General features: G+C 42.7%; 2 protein-coding genes, 1 long non-coding RNA gene and 1 other non-coding gene across 9 annotated transcripts; 2 read left to right on the top strand and 2 right to left on the bottom strand.

Annotated features, from left to right (window-relative positions):
- Nucleotides 1–1,477: 1,477 nt before the first annotated feature.
- On the bottom strand, nt 1,478–10,958 carry LOC125704430 (uncharacterized). Of its 2 annotated transcripts, XR_007381129.1 has the most exons (6): nt 10,778–10,958; nt 9,961–10,036; nt 9,021–9,139; nt 3,164–3,484; nt 2,948–3,061; nt 1,478–2,284 (listed from the first exon to the last, which is right to left on the bottom strand). It is a non-coding gene; the product is annotated as an uncharacterized LOC125704430 (long non-coding RNA). The 2 variants fall into 2 exon arrangements; XR_007381128.1 differs by lacking the exon at nt 1,478–2,284 and having other exon boundaries at nt 2,899–3,061.
- Nucleotides 4,761–4,852, top strand: trnar-ucu (transfer RNA arginine (anticodon UCU)). The gene is given in 2 exon segments: nt 4,761–4,797; nt 4,817–4,852. It is a non-coding gene; the product is annotated as a tRNA-Arg (tRNA).
- Nucleotides 8,572–16,496, top strand: LOC125704425 (N-acyl-aromatic-L-amino acid amidohydrolase (carboxylate-forming) B-like). 2 transcript variants are annotated; one of them, XM_048969969.1, is made up of 7 exons: nt 8,572–9,023; nt 12,261–12,525; nt 12,608–12,809; nt 13,085–13,178; nt 13,436–13,543; nt 14,882–14,994; nt 15,100–16,496. In XM_048969969.1, exons 2-7 carry the CDS (start codon nt 12,293–12,295, stop codon nt 15,304–15,306), a joined length of 957 nt encoding a protein of 318 aa, XP_048825926.1. In that variant the 5' UTR covers nt 8,572–9,023; nt 12,261–12,292; the 3' UTR covers nt 15,307–16,496. The 2 variants fall into 2 exon arrangements, with proteins under 2 accessions (XP_048825926.1, XP_048825925.1); XM_048969968.1 differs by having other exon boundaries at nt 8,574–9,023; nt 12,293–12,525.
- Nucleotides 15,914–19,158, bottom strand: LOC125704426 (claudin domain-containing protein 1-like). Of its 4 annotated transcripts, none has more exons than XM_048969970.1 (5): nt 18,764–19,158; nt 17,891–18,336; nt 17,519–17,626; nt 17,285–17,429; nt 15,914–17,183 (listed from the first exon to the last, which is right to left on the bottom strand). In XM_048969970.1, the coding sequence occupies exons 2-5, from the start codon at nt 18,201–18,203 to the stop codon at nt 16,910–16,912; spliced, it is 840 nt and encodes a 279-aa protein (XP_048825927.1). In that variant the 5' UTR covers nt 18,204–18,336; nt 18,764–19,158; the 3' UTR covers nt 15,914–16,909. The 4 variants fall into 4 exon arrangements, with proteins under 4 accessions (XP_048825927.1, XP_048825929.1, XP_048825928.1 ...); XM_048969972.1 differs by having other exon boundaries at nt 17,292–17,429; nt 18,764–19,115; XM_048969971.1 differs by having other exon boundaries at nt 17,912–18,336; nt 18,764–19,114.
- Between the last annotated feature and the right edge of the window lie 155 nt (nt 19,159–19,313).

The raw sequence follows: 19,313 nt of genomic DNA on the forward strand, positions 1-19,313 counted from the left end.
GTTATTTGGACACTAGTGTGAGCTGTATGTTGTGAAACAGTTAAGCATAGCCTATTGATTCCTTCCTTGACACCTGGGTAAATCAGTAGTTTGTTTTTGATTAGTACTCAATTTGTTTTAGTGAAAGATAAAAAAAATTTAAATTGTGTGCATGTAATGCATGATTTCAAACACTGGTATGTAAGTACAATTTCTATAATAAAGTGTATAATGTAACTTTAAAAAGTGAATTTTTGAATTTAATTTAGTTTAAAGAAAAAATATCTGACATTAAGGTAACTAAAAATTTATTTTCCTAAAGGAAAATTACTATGTTGGAAATTAGTGATATAGTACTTTGGAGCAAAGCTAATAATTTAAGTTAGATTTTTTGGAAAGTTTAAGTTGACTTGACTGAAAATCAAGTTAAAATAATGCACACTTCTAAATTAACGACACTTAAAATATTAAAGTACATTGAAGTTAAATCTGTTGAGTTGGTCTGACTTGTTAACTTAATTTAAAAAAACTTAATTTAATCATGTGTTACCAGTTGACATTATATAATTAAGTTGATCCAACAATTCTCTTTTTACAGTGTACCGGGAGCGCGCACCGCTCTTTACTTCGATTCGAAGGGGGAATCGAAGTCTATCCGACATCAACGTCATAAAAGAAATGTGCCATTCGTGATGTTAACAGCAGCGAATCTAAGACCCTAAACCAAAAAGCTGTAACGTTCCTTCAACAGTGACGTACTACTCTGTCCTGGGATCCATCCATCCATCCATTTTCCAAACCGCTTATCCTAGTGGGTCGCGGGGGGTCCGGGGCCTATCCGGGAAGCAATGGGCACGAGGCAGAGAACATCCCAGGATGGGAGGCCAGCCCATCGCAATGTCCTGGGATCATATAGCTGAAAAGTTTTCTAACTTAAAACTTTTTCTAAAACATTGGATAAATAAATATGGTCTACTGGTGATTTAATTTACGTCGAAGCTTGTGTTTTTTAACAACTTTGTCAAGTAATGTTTTTTAAATTATTTTTATACAAATCAACGTACTTTTTCAGGGTTGCCAACTCACGCATCAGGCGTGACACTCACACCATTATAAATCTATAAAATTAGTGACATCGAACCGTTGGGGTCGCTTGCAAACCCTATAGAACCCTATCTTGCAAACATATAAATGTGTATGGATGTATGTACAGGCTTGAATTGAAAATCTCACCTCAAAGCTTTTCGAAATAAGACCGCCCATGCCCAAGTGTAACAGCGATTAAAGTGTACTTAATATATTAGGGGGGAAAAAAATAAAATAAAATTTTATAAATAAAATAAAATCTTGGAAATTCCTGCATGTTCACTGGAAACTGACAGGTTGACATCAGCTTTAAAAGATAAGGCATATTTTGTAATTCAAATCTTAAAATCACTCAACTGTGTAATGGTCACACATCGTCCAATTTTTGTAATTAATGATTTTCATCAAATCATTCATCAATAAAGACCAAACTGCAGTTATTCTTAAATGTATGAACGTTACGTGAATTTCATGATTGCTGATGACTGTTGGAATTTAACACTATATTCATATTTTATGACTGTTTTATGGCTGCATATTTTATGAAATTAAACATATCATAGTTCACAATCATGCATATTTCCTAAACTTCATTTTGAAAGCTAAACCATAGCTTTGATTGTGCCCTTAAGTGGCAAGAATGCCAGTGCAGTCATATGTCACATCTTGGCCAAGTCCATAATGGCATAAAGGCAAAGATGAGAGGTGTCATCCACCTCCATCTTCATGATTGTTGAATTTGGTTTTTTATCATCATTCACGAGTCTCCCCAGTGATGCAACTTCCCTTGCAGCATCAACGCTACATGAGTGATTAAAAACAAATACTTTAATATTAAGATCACAGGGCCCTACTGTCCCAGCAGACACAGTAGTTATTTAAATGCTGAAAGACAGCTTCCTTTAAAAGTGTATTACAATATAATTTTTGGCAGCAAAAACAATTAATTTCTTTAACACTTGTTTTGCTGTGAAATGTGTGAATTTTCTTCTTCATTTTAAACACAAACATAAATTAAACCAAAAGTAACTCACCAGTATTTTATTCCTTAATGCGTAAGACAGTAAATGTAGGCATTTGGACTTAGCATCGTGTTTTTTTATATCTGTTGTTGTACACAGAATGCGTCTGCATTTTTAAATGAATGTTCCTTTGGGAATGTGATATCTCACCAACACACTGCAGCCAAATAGACGTATCCCATTGCAAAAGAATGCTTCTGTAATAATTACAAACTCATAGTTATTAAGCCACAAACTAAAGATAACAAACTGTTAGGAGAAAGCGCCGTAGCTTTCACTCCTACAATCTAGTTATGTTGGAGAAAGCGCCGTAGCTTTCACTCCTACAATCTCCTGTGTGAGGAAGCGCCGCAGCTTACCACTCACACACTTCCACTTCCAGGACCCAGGAATAATCGAGACAGCACACGTCTTTCTGTTTTACTTGCGCAAGGGTGCCCACTTCAGGTGCAACAGACAGTATCTGCGCCTCTGTTGAGTGTCACACCGGACAGTCCCTTGGCTTCTTTATTTATAGGGTAGGGGAGGGGTTACATGGGTCTTGTCTTTAACTAGTCAATGCTGTGTGAGGCCTCCGTGAAACAGGGTTAATACAAAGCATTACATATCTCAAGGTGGGCCCCCTGCTATGTTGACAGAATCTGTTTCCTTTCTCAAGGTCTCTTATTCCTGCGTCACAATCTGGTAGGCCCCTGTGAGGACATCTTGTCTGCAACCCTTTCTGGGCCATGGGTTAGTTGTTAAGGGTTGCACGTACACATATAGGAGGATAATAATATGATAAAATACACAGATACACTCTAACACAAACGTATCCTGCTGTAGTCCTGCAGGACGACAGACCAGCGCTTCAGCCTCACCCCAGCGATCTTCTGGCCAGCTGGGTGAAGAAAGCCGAGCTCCAAGCAGATGGCCTCCAAAAGTCTGCTCACGTGAGCCACTGTGCAGGCCTGGTGCCTTGGCCCAGCAGGCAGCTGCTCAGAAAGATGTAGAAGTTAGGCCAAGTGTAACCCAGCGGCAGAGTATGCGTGCCTGGAAATCGGTAATATCATTGTCTACACAAACGATTCACTCACCGCTTCAGGCTTTCCTTCCCTGCGCACACTGAGGAGTGCAGAGTGAGGAGGCTGTCGGTGAAGTCATGCTCCTCTTCTGGCCCTGCCTCTTCAAAGCCCTCACCCTCCAAGCTCTCCAGGACATGAGGGGCCCCATGTGGGGAGTCAGGTCCAAGCACTGCTGGGGGAGCAGGTACTCCATCAAGACCGCCGCTGGATCCTTGGCCTGGCTCGGGGTACCCGTCCGAGTTTGACCCACGAGGGCTCTGTGGGCGGCCAGTGCCCCGGGGGAGGAGCGCAGAGTGAGCTCCCCACTGGACTCAAAGCAGAAAACCTAAAGTACTGAGAAAACAAAAAGTATTGAACAGATCAATAAATGCAAAAATTTGTTGACCTAATGCAAGTCATAATGAAAAAAAATTCGATATATTGATATAATGCTTCCTGAAGAATTTTGGATCCACATGTATGTACATCCCATCCATTTTTAAGTACACAGGGCTGCATTTACATTAAAAACTGCATTCTGAGCAACTACTGGCCAGAAGTATTATTAATGACACTGACTACATAACTTTTCTGTACGAAATATTTTTTATTACATTCTGAGCAGTCAATGACATGCCTTATGGCTAATGATGCTGACTACATAACTTTTTATGCAAAAAAATAATAATAATCGACAGTGAGGTGAATATACAGTTGTTCGTCTTTTGACAGCCCTTTTTTTCGCAGATTCCACATTTTAAAACAATCCAGCATTCTTATGCAATATGACATATTCGATCGACATCAAACTAACGGTCTGCCATGTACGAAGGAAATCTGCTAAACACCTGAAAAAAGGAATAATAACGGCGCGAGATTTTGGCTGAAATTTGGCAGTTTCTCGGGCTTGCCTGTGAGCGCTGTGTAGGATGCGGGATGTGAAGCAAAAAAGCTTGACAGATCCGATGAGAACGTTCGTGCTGCTGACTTCATTCATATAAGCGCGGGTGGGCGGGCCATAGCCGCGCCGGTCTGCCAATCGCTCGAGGCCGGTCTCACGGATCGGCCAATCGGTCGAGACTGTTTTGAAACATTTCATCGGCACCGGCCAATGGGGAGCTGAGACCGCTGAAACGTCTGTTCAGCACTAGCATTCACTATTAAGGTATTGATTTGAGAAAAAGGAATGCTGGCTGCAGCCCTAGAGAAAACGTATGTGTCTCCGGCGTGGTTAAAATCTGGTTAATGCCAAATTTCTTCGTATTTTTTTTCTTGGCAAATGGAATCGCCTTAAGACTGCGTCTACACCGTCTGGAAGTATAAATAATCAATTGTGGTTGACAGCGCGAAACAATAGAGGGTTCTTCTTTCCTTCCGTGTGATTAGTGCCTTGATGCGTGTGACGGTTGAACCGTATTTGTTGCACATTAACACGATTTTTTTAGATGGCCAGTGCTCAGGACACAAGGAGTAATAGGTTGGAAAGCTGTGGGCACCCAAGAAGTATTACTTTGAAATATTAGTATAATCTAGAAAAAAAGCAGGAAAAAAATACACGAATAGTATTTTGTGTTGGCACGAAACACTGCGATATGCCCATATAAAATTTTTCAAGCATTGAGCAACAGGTGGCTCCGTGGCGCAATGGATAGCGCATTGGACTTCTAGTCAAGCACTTGAGGAGTGATTCAAAGGTTGTGGGTTCGAGTCCCACCGGAGTCGCATTTTGGCTGCTTTGAAATCCAAATCAGAATTATTTAAATAATTCTAGTATTTTTTTTTTTTTTTTTTTTATCATCGGAACCCTTTATTGCTGATGCAATATACCATGGCACCAGTCACAAGTACCGGTGAAGAGCAGGCCATCAACCGACCTTACATATACACAGACATCACAGTAGGGGGAAGACCGGCCGGGAGACAGGGGAAGTGAGAAGAATAGAAACAAGATAACATGGTGGGAGAGGAGGAGAATAAAAAAACACCCCCCAGAATGCACTCCAGTAGGGAGTACATTGTGGGAACCGAAAAAAACACCTCAGCAACATAAGCACATGGGCACTACACCTTACATAAAAATGACACGACTTGCAACGGGTAGCGGAAGGGGGTGTGGAGGTGACCCAGCAGAGACAGACAGCCATCCGGTCCTGCTGCCATAGAAACGGCGCTGGTCAGACCCGCCTGTTCACGCTGGGGGTATGAAGCGGCGGAGGCGTGGGATGGGGTGAGGGTAAGTCCTTGGGATTGGGGGAGAGGAATGCAAGAGAGTCTCACTGCCTTGTTCTTCTGGGGGAGTTGTTAGTTCCAGCAGCAGCCTTGGCCAAGGCCAGTGCTGATATGGGGGAGCCAAATACTTGATAGAATAAGGTTGTTTGGGTTTCCATGCGGGGAGCTGAAATTTCCAGCTCCTCTAATGTCCACGCTGATCTCCGCCATCCAATAATTTTTGCAAAGCTGTTAGCTTCTCCACGATGTTATCCAGTTTGCGATCCATCTGCACAGTCTGAGTGCTAACAGCTCTGCCCACTCCATCAATCATTCCGGCCAGCCTAGTGGGGCTTTGAGAGGCTGTCACCGTCTTCTTCAATCTTTGATAAACCAGGGCAATGCCTAATCCAATCAGCATAATACCTGTAATCATGGTTCCGAATAAGTAAATGTCTTCAATGTCCTCCACGGAAAGAGCTGCCAGGCACACGACCCTCCACCGCTCCCATCCGTCCATCGTGTAGCCCGCTGCGTACGTTCCTGCAGGACAGTCAGGTTCCCCCGACCCTAGGCTTCTCGTCGAGAAGATGGTGTCAATTGCGTTGAGAGACCAGCTGATCAAATCCATAATTTTTCGTAGTTTGGAGAGCAGGGCTGAGAGAGTCTCTTCACAGACACAGTATAAGACAGTAGACTAGACGAGACGAGAGGAGCGAAGCAGGGAAGATAAGGGGAGGGAGAGGGTAAGAAGTGCGACCGCCTCCGATGAGAGCCAAACGAGAATCGTTTGCTTAAACGAGACCCATGTAACACACTGAAAGAAAACAGAGAACTATAACTATGAACTCTCGGACAGTTTATTATTTAAAATTATATTTTGTTAAGAAATAAAATCCATGTAGTCCTAACAGCGGTAATTCAAATATTCAAAACTTAAAGCTAGTTAAGTCAAAAGACATAGATCAAGTGAAAAAAAATATATAAAAAATTAATCTTCCGGAGAGATTCCAGATTCTCATTATATGGCCATTCAGTCCTTTACGCAGGGGTATAACGCGGTGTGCGTCAGAATAATGGGGGGGGAACTAAAAAAAAAAACTTTGTTCATGTTGTGTGTATGTGCGAGAGTCTAGTTTAATTTGGCGCCATCTGTAGAGAAACTAGATGTCTTCTGAAAAATCAAGATGCAATATCGCAAAACTAACAGCAGAGGGCAGAAATGCAGTCATCGAGAATTAATGTTCATCATTGGGGAGTCAGTTGGGGTTCTAGCTAGTATGACGCCCTGGGCGATATATACATACAAACACAAATAAGATTAATAAATATGAAAAAGAAGTAACTAATGTAAATAGAAAAAATCGTATTATATAACCAAAGGTAAAAAAGTTATACTAGCCTACAGCGCAAATTTCACATCACGATTTTTTTTTGTGGGGGTGTCAGTGCCTATATGGAACGCCATAATACTCAAAATAAAATCATATGTATATATGTATGTATACGTGTACCTATAACGAATTAATTAATAAAAATAATTGTGTCCTTTTATTTTATAAATAATTCAATATAAGGATAAAATGTACTCTTTTTCATAGTGTCTTTTGCGTATGATGTAGATTGTATTTCGTAATAATGTGGTGATTTTCATTAGACAGTCATTTAAAAATATTATTTCACAGAATAAAAATGCGATCACCTAAATAATTCGAATTATACTTAATAAAAAACTTCTTCACACTTGTATTTCCTAGCCAGGATTTTATTTAAAATTCCCTCTTTTCGTAATGCTCAGTAAATCATTATGAGGGGGGGCGGGACGGAACTTGTAATTGGATCAAGAGTTTCCTGAATGTTTCAACGCAACCATCAGGACGGCATAGAGATCGTTTAGTTGGATGGTGCAGAGTTGGCGATGTGACCGACTTGATGACTGCTGCATCCACACGAAGCATGTGGTCTAAAAATCCCGCAGCATAGTTATTCATCGATTTCTGTGTCTTAAAGTGCACTTATTCTGCCAAACACTTCATTTACAATCTCAGTCTCCATTAAGTCCTCTTATCATAAACTACATCCTTGTGTTTGCTCAGCTAATTTGCGCATCTAACTACTAATACGCCCCCCATAGATTACCGTGACATTTCCTGTATGTTCTTGGCTAAATAATGGATCACCAAGGACTAGCAAATCTCAAGTGCGGTCCCGCCCTCCTCACAGTAATTGACAGGGCGCACCTTTATTATGAAGAGTGGCATTATGAAGTAAAAAGCTGGTTCAGAAAACTCTCATTCGGAAATACAACAATTTGGAAAGCTGAACTTAGACTGTGCACCATTCGCTTTTCCTTCATTTTCTGGTAAAACGTTTTCTACGTGACCTTTGTAGGTCAGGTGGCCAGGTCACGTGATGTGACACTATAAGTAATTTAATGTGTAATTAAATTATATAATTTAATATATAATTATATAATAATATTTATTGATTATATTGTTTATATTTGTGTTTATATACATATATATACCCACATATATATATATATCGCATATATATGTGTGTGTGTGTGCGTGTATGTGTGTGCAGAGAGAGAGAGAGCATTACAGATTGTCCTGGACGGCTACCCCTACCTAAATCTGCCAGTGAGTAATATTAGGTGAATTTCCTAAAAATCACAAAATAAGATCCAGTCATTCAGACTAAACCAACATTAGTCATTATCAGCTCTTTCAATATGCTCATCATATTTACAGCACTGTGTGTGAGTATTTCATCTTCGTCTTTTTTTGGATTATTAGTTATATCATGGAGCCTTTGTCAGTCCACAGCCTGCTTAGCAGTAAAACGTGTTAGTAGCAAAATGCTTGGTGGTATTTTATTGAGTCAGTCATTTATTGGTCCAGAGCCTATCCAGGAAACATCAGGCATCAGACAGTAAAAAACTTTCATCTGTGATACTAAACTAGCATTATGTTGAGTTTCTCTATTGCACACTTAAGTCCCTGTGATGTGACCAATCCTTTCTGGATTGAGCTCTCTCTTGTGGCCATTAGGTACAGTGCTTTCCGAGTGGTTTGACTGGATGGCATTGTTCCATACAGTAAAGAGTTCCTGAGAGACCACAAGTGTAGAATAGAATAGAGAGAGAGAAAAAGAGATAGAGAGAGGGATGGGGGCTGGGGACATTAGCTGCATCGGATGACAGTCTGAGGGGGAGGGGGGGGGGGGTAGAGTATACATTGCAACACACATCCCGCATGACTCTGCAGGGACAGGAAAGCAGGCAGCAAATGAAATAGCGAGAGACAGAGAAAGATCACCTTATTGCATGTAAACCTGAGAGGGTTAGGGTTAGCATAGGGTTAGGCTTAGCATAGGGTTAGGCTTAGAATAGGGTTAGGGTTAGCATAGTGAGCAGCTTCGACCGAGGACAGCAAGCGATGATTAAAGAAGACAAAGTCTAGGCGATGATTTTGTAGCCGTGTCAGCAGCATTATTTTTCTCTCGCGTTCTTGCATGTACAGTCAGGAAGCTCTGTGAACGTTTATTATACTTCCTGAAAGATTTTCAGGCGTGGTCATTTCCACTCCGGTCTAAAAGTGCATCAGTTCGTCGGCAGGAGTTATCTGTGGTCATCGTAGCAGATCAGGAAGAGGAAAGGAGATCCAGTCACCTGACTTACAAGGTAGGGGTTTCTCAGCCAGCCTCTCATGCCATCAAACTGCAGCGTTTTCTGTTGTTATCTCGGCTCTGAATCAGGCCCTGCTGGCAGTGCGATCTTGGCCCAATGTTAGGGGAACTCTAGAGAAAACATGAACAGCTGTGGGATTAACTGTGTCACTGTATATGTGGGAGAGTGTGTGTGTGTGTGTGTGTGTGTGTGTGTGTGTGTGTGTGTGTGTGTGACACAGGAGGAATTATACATGGAATGGTGTGTGTGAGTTTATGCATGTGTGTGTATGTATATATGGTAGTGTGTGTGTACATAATGCTTATCCAGTGCACGGTTATGAAATTAATGACAGTAATAATTTATAACATTAAAATCAATAGTAATAAGTAGTGATTTAAGTATTTAATAAATAATACATTACTTAAGGGGGCATTTTGTTAAAATATGTGTTTGTCACGTACTGTAGCAGGGATCAAGAGCAAGTAACTCTACGTTTTCACAAAATAAACACTATTCTAAAGAACAGCTTGCATATAATAATAATGTATGTGACCTCAGCTTGCAAATCAGTTATATAGTATGTAGGGAACCGTCCACTGGCCCAGTGGCGGAATCCAATTGGCCAGCCAAAGGCTTGGAATGCGTGTAGGTCCTTCCAAAAGCTCCTGTAAACTTACTTACCCTTTTAGGCAAAACCAAATAATACCTGACTCGAATTTAATTAAAGACCTTTTATGATGTTTTAGTCATGATATCCCTGTTATTCAGATCACTTCTGGGCTGTTCCTTCTATTGCTGAACTGCCATTAATCCTGGATGGTGGAGTACTCCTGATTCGCCTTTGCCCGATAGGACGATCTGCTATGTAGGACTCAGTTCAGAGGCTGGGAAATCACTACAACTTAACACAATGTGGCCTGGCGACTCATATAACTTAGCCGACACTTACCGTATCTGACCTTGTGCCTGCCTCAGAGGTTTAGCCGGTATTCACCGTAAATCAGCTTGGGCAGTCACATCGGGTCCTGGAGAAACAGGGTCGAGTCAGAGGCTGCAAGAGAGGGTTAGATGGCACTTTGACCGGGGAAATAAACCCAATCTACCGGAAACATACTGAAGTTAGCAAAGTCAGACAGTCGAGAAGTAATCAAAACACAGTTTATTCCCAATTAGTACAAGACACATCATCCATCCATCCATCCATTTTCCAAACCGCTTATCCTACTGGGTCGTGGGGACAAGACACATCAATTTAACCGAATATAACATTACTCTAATTCTAACATGTGGCCACAAATTCTTAACCTATACCATCAAGATTAACTGCGGAAAATATCTGCTTACAGATGTAGGTTCACGCAGCACTATGTGGGAGCCCTGTCTCCCTTTGCTACTCTAAAGCTCTTCCTTAAGTATTCCAAACCAAAGTGACAGAATGTCTTTGAAGACTAAACTTACTGACCAAATGTGTGATTGATTATTTTAGGGCCTGTTTTGATCTTGTGTGTGTGTCCTGGAGAACTGCTGATCTTATCAATTCGCAGACCCTCAGCCAATCGAATTGCTTTAGGAGGAACGTGGGAATTCCTTTGTTCCGCCAGGTGATTAGATCCTCCACTTTGGTGGATTTAGCCATACTTTCTATATTTCTCTTATGTGAGAACATACTGTGTTAAGGTGGAGAGTATTATGCCTGTCGTACTGTGACCATTCAAAGGAGACCAAACATGGGTGTGTGTGTCCCTAATGTTAGTCTGGGGTAATACCTCCTGTGTTAGTGTGAGTTAGCGATTGTAGGATGCATCTGTGTCTTGAGGAAGTCAGGCCTTGTCGCTGGAATTTGGCTGCAGGGTTCTGGCCGCCCAGTGGGGGTGAGGTGTCCCTTTTGATGTGGTGATCGGGTGATTTGGGTCCAGTCTTGTCGGAGCCGGTGGACCTTTGCCTTAGGACACTGGGTGGAATATTGCAGGCTTGTCAGAGTTCAGACCAGCGGGGCCTACAAGGCCTGTGGCCTTACAAGTACAATATCTATAACTGTAATTGTAGTTTGTGTATATTACTGTACATGTTTTTTATACTTTCATATTGACCTGTCTCTTGTGGTTTGTATTATGTATTGTCATTCATACAGCAATCATCCATAACATTAAAAGCACTGGCAGGTGACGTAAAAACATTAACAATGGCATATGTGAAGGGTGACATAATATATTAGAGAAGTAAATAGTCATTTCTTGAAGCTGATGTGTTGAAAGCAGGAAAAATGGGCAACCAAAAGAGTGACTTTGATCAGGGCCAAATTGGGATGGATAGGATACTGGCTCGGAGTACCTACAAAACGGCAGGTCTTGTGGGATGTTCCCAGTAAGCATTGGTTGGTATCTACCAAAAGTGGCCCAAGGAAGGGCGATGGGGTCATGCCCGGCTAAGGCTCATTGATGCGCGTGGGCTAGTCTGTCTCATCCCATCTCACAGAAGAGCTACTGTAGCACAAATTGCTAGAAAAGTTCATACTGGCTATGATAGGAAGGTGCTGTAATACGTGCAGTCCATCACCAAAAGCAGTTATATTGGGCAGATAGGCGTCAGAACTGGACCACAGAGCAATGGGATGGCTGGGTGCTCGGGCGTCATTTACCTGGGGAAGAGATGGCACCAGGATGCACTATGGGATGAAGGCGAGTTGGAGGCAGTGTGATGCTCTGGGCAATGTTCTGCTGGGAAACCTAATATGGAAGCTACTTTAACATGTACCACCGACCTAAACAGTACAGAGTACATCTCATCGTGGCATTGGCATTCCCCAACGGCAGTGGTCTCTGTCAGCAGGATAATGCTCCCTGCCACACTGCAAACATTGTTCAGGAATGGTTTGAGGAACGTGGAAAAAAAAAGAGCTCAAGGTGTTGACTTGGCCTCCAAATTCCCCAGATCTCAATCTGATCAAGCATCTGTGGAGTGTGCTGGACAAAAAAAATCTAACGGTTCTGCTGCTAACGTCTTGGTACCAGATACCACAGGACAACTTCACAGGATGTGTGGAGTCCGTGCCTCAGTGGGTCAGAGTTATTTTGGTGGCACGAGAGGGACCTACACAACATTAGGCAGGTGGTATCTATCTTTACAAAATTAGCTATGTTTTTGTCATGTATGTGTGACTATTCAAAAGACACAGCTTTTGAATGTGGAGGCCAGAGGCTACGTAGCGATACGGAAAAATATCTGTCGATGCATCCGTTTACATCGCAGCCCTGTGCTTCATAACCCTCCCGGAGCTACAGATGGAGGTGGTCAGTCTGCCGGCTGTGTCCCGCGTGGCGATCTGCGGCGGCACCCACGGCAACGAGATGTCGGGCGTGTTCCTGGTGAAAGAACTGCAGAAGAGGATGAGGAAGGAGGAAGGAGCAGAGGCTCCCGACATCCTCGCCGTGATATCCAATCCGCGAGCTGTCCAGCGGTGTCAGAGATACGTAGAGACAGACCTCAACCGCTGCTTCGCTACTGCCACCCTCAGGTCAGAGGTGTACAATGGAGGTGATGATGAAGATGACAATGCTAGATGGCTCTAATATTTAACATTTTTCGCTGACTTGCAGTGTTCCAGTGTCAGACGGGACCCCATACCCATACGAGATTCTGCGAGCGCAGGAGCTGAATGCTTTCCTGGGCCCAAAGGGCAGCGCTAAGGCTGTGGACCTGGTGTGTGACCTCCACAACACCACTGCCAACATGGGCCTGTGCCTCATCTCGTACTCCGAATGCGACTGGATCTCTCTGCACATCTGTAGACACCTGCAGGTATGTGTGTGTGTGTGTGTGTGTGGGGGGGGGGGGGGGGTAAACAATAATGTACATGGACTTTTTCCGTTTGGCTGTATCGTAAAAAAAAATCGAATTTTCATTTACCACTATTTGTTTTATTTACCACTATTTGCTTTATTTACCACTGTTTGCTTATCTGGCCTGTGAAGGTCACAGTGGCAAACAGTATGTCACAAATTCTTGCTGAAATACCTGTGTGAAATGTACTACAGGGTATTGTGGCTGGACTGAGCCATTTTGTGTTTTCTCAGAAGGAAATGCCGTCCGTTCCTGTGAGGTATATCCACTATGATGTTCCTCTCTCTGAAGCTTATTCTCTGGAGTCAGTGGGCAAGCATGGCTTTGGTGAGATTCGGTGTCCATTGATGACGTGCACTTTACATGAAATCACCATTCAGGATGAGAAGCCTGGCTCTGCTTACATGGACTCTACTGATCATCAGTATCTTCATATATATATATATATGAATTGCAGATATTTTGGGGGAAATGTGAATAATACTTTGATCCATCTCTATAGAACCCATGTGACTGGATGGTGGGACATATGGTGCGGAATAGAAACCAAGAGGAATGAGCTAATGAGATTTCCTTTCCTCCAGCTATGGAGGTTGGTCCACAACCCCATGGGGTCATCAGGGCAGACATCTGGGGCACCATGACGGAGGGGGTCCGACTTGTACTGGACTGGATCAAGCGCTTTAACTCAGGTATAGAGATGCATTCATTGACTTTAAAGGTATATGTCTCCAGCCATTTTTTTCTATGTATTGGGGCCTCTATCATGTTGCTTACTAGGACGATATGGTTGGGGCAGCGGGTAGCACAATTTCCGCACCCCTCCCAAGTTGGCATCCCAGTCCAGTTGGGTGTGTGGAGCTTGTATGGTCTCCTCATGTTGCATAGATGTCTTCTGGTTGGTTACCCTGGATTCCTCTTGGAGTCCAAAGACAAACAGTTGAGGTATCTGGTGTTTGTAAATCGCCCGTGGTGTCTGTACCCTGTGAGTGACTGGACCCCCCTCCCCAGTGCTTTGTGGGATCCAAGCCCCACCACATACTTGTAGTGCGTAAGCAGCTGCAAAATGGAAGTTTGTTACTGAAAAATTCATACAATTGAAAAAAAAAAAAGACAAATGGAGTTGTCCTCTTTTGTTAGGACATCCTTAGATGTAACAATCAGTGGAGAGCTTTCTATGAAGTACAGCATCCTCAGGGATGGAGGTGTCCAAATTAATTCAGCAAGGCCTGGGCATTATGTGTGCCTAACAGCATTGGCCCCAATATTTACTGACATGCTCTACATCTGTACCTGATTAGATGGCAGCTAACAGGAGATATATATTAATTATATATACCGATGTACCTTTTGCCCTTTGGGGTGTGTAGGTTGTTGCCATGAAAATATAACGGTCAATATGTACGGATTTCCTTATCATGTAGAGTTCAAGGAATCTGCCATTATATTTACAATAGTAATTTTCTGGGTTTTTTGTGTATAATCTTTTTAGGGTTTATTGTAATCGGGTTTTCTTGATTTTGTTCCAGGTTTTTTTGTACCTTAAGTTCTGATCATCGTTGCTGTAAGAGGGTCACCATTTACTGCTTCCCATCATCACAGTAGAGCAGGGCTGTTAAAATCACGGTCCTCAAGGTCCGAGCACTGCTGATTTGCCAGCCTCCCTTTACCCGTGAAGCCTCTGACCAATCAGAATCAGTAATCGTTAAACTGCTAGTGGGATGTTAAACTATCTGGGAGAACTGAAGACAAGGCCTGGATTTGGATTCAAGGGCCAGGATTGAGTCCTACACTAGAGTGATGTTCTTTACACTGACCTGGAAGGACCTTCATTTAATTTCCGTTCCTCTATGTTCCTTTGAGGTCTTATAATATATCTCGTGCATCTGGGCCTGTATTGATTACAGCCTCAATACTAAACTATATAGCTCTCTTAATCTGATTTTTTTTTCAAGTTAAGTTCCTAGAACCTTCCTCTCAGATTTGAAGACATAAATGTCACCATTGCTCAAGCTGCTTAACCTCTGCAGGTGTCCAGTTTGATGGCAAAGTGATAGAAATCTACACCTTGGTGAAGACCATTGATTACCCCAGGGACCCAGAGACCCAAATGATCACAGCAACAATCCACCCCCAACTCCAGGTACAGGCCGTGCATGCTGTGCCTCTCCAGCCTCCCTTAGTGGACATTTATATGCACTGATATGTGAACAAATTACTCTCAGTATTTTTCTCTATCATGCCACAGGATCACGACTTTCGCCTGCTTCACCAAGGCGATCCCTTGTTCCTGACGTTCTCGGGAAACACTGAGTATTACAAAGGCGCGGAACCTCTATATCCTTTCTTTGTAAACGAGTCTGCGTACTACGAGAAAGGAATCGCTGTCTTACTGGCCCGGAAGAAAATCGTGAACATTCCGTCTATCCGGGTGATGAAAAGGGAAAGCGTGTGAATGAAGGACCGAAACTACGGAATGACTACATGAGTTAAGACCTGGCAATAAAAATGAGCACTGCACAGGCAAAACGATCACATAGCCTTTCATAAACAATCTCAGGAATGTCAGTGTTCTGGACAAACCTGAATAAGCCTTCATTTAACTTTTCTTCCTTTATTTGATGGAGATTGTGCTAAGGGCTAATTATACACTCAGAACATCTGTGCCTGTTATAATTACAGCCGCAACCCTGAACTGCATTGCACTCTTAATCTGAATTTTTTCCTGTCTACTCTACACTAATCTCCTAGATAAGCTAGGAGTGTGCCGGTCTGTTTCTTATTAAAACAGCTTAGCGATCCTACGCCACCTGCAAGCAAATCCACTGCCAGCAGGTGGCAGTCACACCCAGAAGAAGAACAATGTTTTATTTTGGTGATATACACAAAGACATAGACTTTCCTAAGACTTCTTTATCAGTTTAGCCCACTGTCACACATACCTCAATCAACTTCATATTTTTTTGGTGACAGAGGGACTAAATAAAGTTCAGGACATATCACTACTAATAAATAGTTCAGTTTAATACTGTGCTTCCACATAAAACAACTGTGAAGTCATGTTCTGATTTTCATTCTGTGCTTTATTTTATATTAATATTGTTCTGAAATTCAATTAAAAACTATATTTAAAGATCTCATCTTCTTTTCAGCATTCTACATCACATCTTAGTTCGCCGTAACAATAAGCTTCCAAAAACATTTCTTGAGACAATTTACTGTGCGTTAAGTTACAGTTACATCACACTCATCCAGCTAATTACATTCCGGTCAGTTCTGCAGCGACTTCATAAATAGTAAAATAATGCTGCAGAGACAAAAAACAAATTGATGAATCCGATCAAAACTTTTAACCTAAGAAAATACATGAAAAAATGTGAAGCAGAAGCTGTAATATATTTTCATAAAATACACACAAGCAAAACCGTGAACCACAGCTAATGAGTTACCACAACAAGTTAAAGCCAACGTTACTCAGAGCAGAGAGATGAGCCGTACAACAAATCGTCATACCACAAACAGAAGGACATTTCAAGAAGGATTAGCTGGGTGCAATTAAAAGCACAAAAACAGGTTTTGTTGGATTAGATCTTAGCATGCCTAGGCTAAAACTTGCCTGCACCTGCCTACCTGAAACACACAAAAGGCTCAGCCACTAAACCAATTCATAACGACAAATAACTAATTCCAGCAACTACAGGTCTGGCAAGAAAATCACTACGTGAGCTTTTCAGGTGCAAATATTTTGGTCGTTCATTCAGGAAGATTTCTAACTGATTCTGGCCACAATGGCGGGAACATTTATCTCTCTCTAAAATAATGTAGTCGAGGCTGTTTAAACTGCTCCACTCTACCTGGAAATGCAGTCTTGTGACACAGGTTATGGTGGTGATGTGGAAGCAAGGCTTTGTGCCTTTTCACCAGTGATCATGTGGTATTATGACATCATGATCCAGGAAGTTAGAATGGTTCATTATACTCCCAGCCATGTGGAAATAAATATGTACAGTCCCAAACAGCTACGTGAGTTGTCATGTTTGTTTGACTGTGACCATGTTTTACCATGCCGTCCTGTAAGTGGTCACCTTGTAGCGGTTACGACCACATGCTGCTATGCCACTCTGTAGGCGGTCATGCGATAGTAGCTCTGTCCGTGACTGCGGGCCGCCCACACCAGCAAAGCAGCGGCCATCATGTGCAGGGGGCAGGAGATGAGCGCCAAGTACAGGGACCAACCCAGATTCCCATCTACTCCATCCGGCAGGACTGACACCCGGTGCAGGAGATCCATCCCTGCCAGGTAGCAGCACACGGTGGCCAGAGTGCAAATACCTGCGAGGGCAGGAAGCAGAGAGTGGAAGACGTGTGAGACGTCACTTATCTCGAGGTCAGGAACGCAAACATTTACAGAAAAAAAAAAATCCATGCAGTACTTTTTACCGGCCAGCAGGTGGAGTACTCCGATGCCCAGGAGCGGCGTTAGGCTTCGACACAGACAGGCACAAATTCCGATCATGCCTCCTAGGACCACCAGGCCCAGTGATACCAGTGGCAATAAAAACTGACATCGCCACAGATCTGTATAGAAAAGAATATGCAGTAGCGTTATCCAGTGCCAGTGCTCACCAGAAAGGAAACTGGAAAGCCAGTGCTGTGACCTTACTCACATGTGCGGACCACGTCCTCTCCGCTGTTGTGGTTTCCTGGTTCTCTGTACTTGGGCATGAACTGCTGGGGCAGTGTGAAACTTACACACTCTGTCACCATCTTTGGATCTGTGAAAGGGGGAAAGATGTGTAGTGGAACAATATCAAGCTGCAAAATGGGGGGAAAGTTGCTGTCAGGGTCAAAAGATGGATAAAGGCTGGAATCCACAAGGGTTAATGATTCCCTAGAGAGAAAAAAAATTAAACCAGTTTGATATTTTACTGCATGTCAAGGTGTAAAGTACGAGTGCAGCAAAGTGTGTGCAATTGTGGGTGTGAATGCATTGTGGCCAGCCTCGTGCATGTTACACCAGTGTGAGTACGGGAGCTCACGTGTGACTGCTGGGCCCTTACCGGGCTCCTTGTACCAATGCGAATGGGTTGGCACCAACACGCAACGCCACCAAAGTCCAAGGGTGCCATTGAGGCGGAAGAGCGTGTCGCTGTAGGCTTTCTCGTCGAAATCGCTGCTCATGAACTCTTCCTGCATGGCCCGCAGCTCCGAAGCGTTGGCCTCCCCCATGGCTGGCGGACTCCAGTACTGGTACCAGTGCTGCGTGCCTACGGCCACTGACAGATATACGGTGGCCAGGATGCTGAGGACAGAGCCGATCACTAGGGCCGTGGCGTAGCGGTTGTCCACCATTGCTGGCAATGAAGGGTGCACACGCTGACAGTAATGGGGGTGTGGTTGGGGGCACTACATGATAAGCCCGGAGTGCTTGCGTCAATCCGCAGAAGGCTGCATCTCCAATCTGCCCAGCATCCGACTCAACCAGCTACGGTTAAATGAATTATTTGATACAAAATCGGTTAATACTGCATGATTTTACAATATCAGTCATTAAAAAAAACAATAAACAAATAGAAACGCCCTTTCGTAATTCATGTCGCTTTATTAAATTTGGGGAATATGCGGTGTAGGCTGTGTATCTGTAATACCTACGTTTTTGCAAAATGTTGATACTATATATATATATATATATATATATATATATATATATATATATATATATATATATATATATATATATATAAAATATTTTCATACATTTACATTATTATACAGATTATCAGTAAGTATGCTTCTTATACAACAGCGTTTAAATTATCGAGCAATGAGGAGAAACTGGATCTACGAATCATTACTGTTCATCTTCTGCAGCCGCGTTCACCCTGTTTACTGTCCGCGTTACCGGTTCGCACCTTCCGCTGACTCCGCTCGGCTTCTCCTGCTCCTTTTCGCCCGCCCCGGTGCTCTTGTCAGTGCAGTGGCCGCCGCCGGTGACCGTGGCAAAAACAAATATATAAAATCATGCATGGGATAAATATCGAACACTGCGCATGATCGACAGAAATGCTGCCTGTAACAATCTTTGTGAGATTCGCTTATACAATCCGCTTCGTCCGCAGCATTGTATCTGTAAAATATTTTTACAGCTTAATAAGTACTTTCTTAACTGCAATATGCAATTTATTGGAATACGGATGCCACTCGGAAGATGTGAATTATTCCCGTTTACGTTTTCCTTCGGATTAGCCGTTTCCACTGAATGATGGGATATGTAGTTTTTAAAAAGCTTGTACTGCACTGATGGGGATATTGGTTCTTCTGTTGTTAGTATGACAGAAAAATAACATACTATTATTTAGATGCTAAATAGAAATCTCCAAAAAAATGAGTAAAATAGAACACTGGTGTAAGGTAACTTCTGTAGACTTTCTTGTCCTTTTACCCTTTATTCAAGTACTCATA

This window comes from Brienomyrus brachyistius, chromosome 12 (assembly GCF_023856365.1).
Source record: "Brienomyrus brachyistius isolate T26 chromosome 12, BBRACH_0.4, whole genome shotgun sequence".
Classification (NCBI taxonomy): domain Eukaryota; kingdom Metazoa; phylum Chordata; class Actinopteri; order Osteoglossiformes; family Mormyridae; genus Brienomyrus; species Brienomyrus brachyistius.

Excerpts from the sequence above, each read along its gene's own strand:
- LOC125704425 (XM_048969969.1), top strand. The coding sequence starts at position 12,293 with ATGGAGGTGGTCAGTCTGCCGGCTGTGTCCCGCGTGGCGATCTGCGGC. Across the intron at positions 13,179-13,435 it reads AGTGGGCAAGCATGGCTTTG|CTATGGAGGTTGGTCCACAA; the intron begins GTGAGATTCGGT and ends CCTTTCCTCCAG. Across the intron at positions 14,995-15,099 it reads CAATCCACCCCCAACTCCAG|GATCACGACTTTCGCCTGCT; the intron begins GTACAGGCCGTG and ends ATCATGCCACAG.
- LOC125704426 (XM_048969970.1), bottom strand. The coding sequence starts at position 18,203 with ATGGTGGACAACCGCTACGCCACGGCCCTAGTGATCGGCTCTGTCCTC. Across the intron at positions 17,627-17,890 it reads TAAGGGCCCAGCAGTCACAC|ATCCAAAGATGGTGACAGAG; the intron begins GTGAGCTCCCGT and ends CCCCTTTCACAG. Across the intron at positions 17,184-17,284 it reads CACCTGCTGGCCGGTAAAAA|GTATTTGCACTCTGGCCACC; the intron begins GTACTGCATGGA and ends CTGCCCTCGCAG.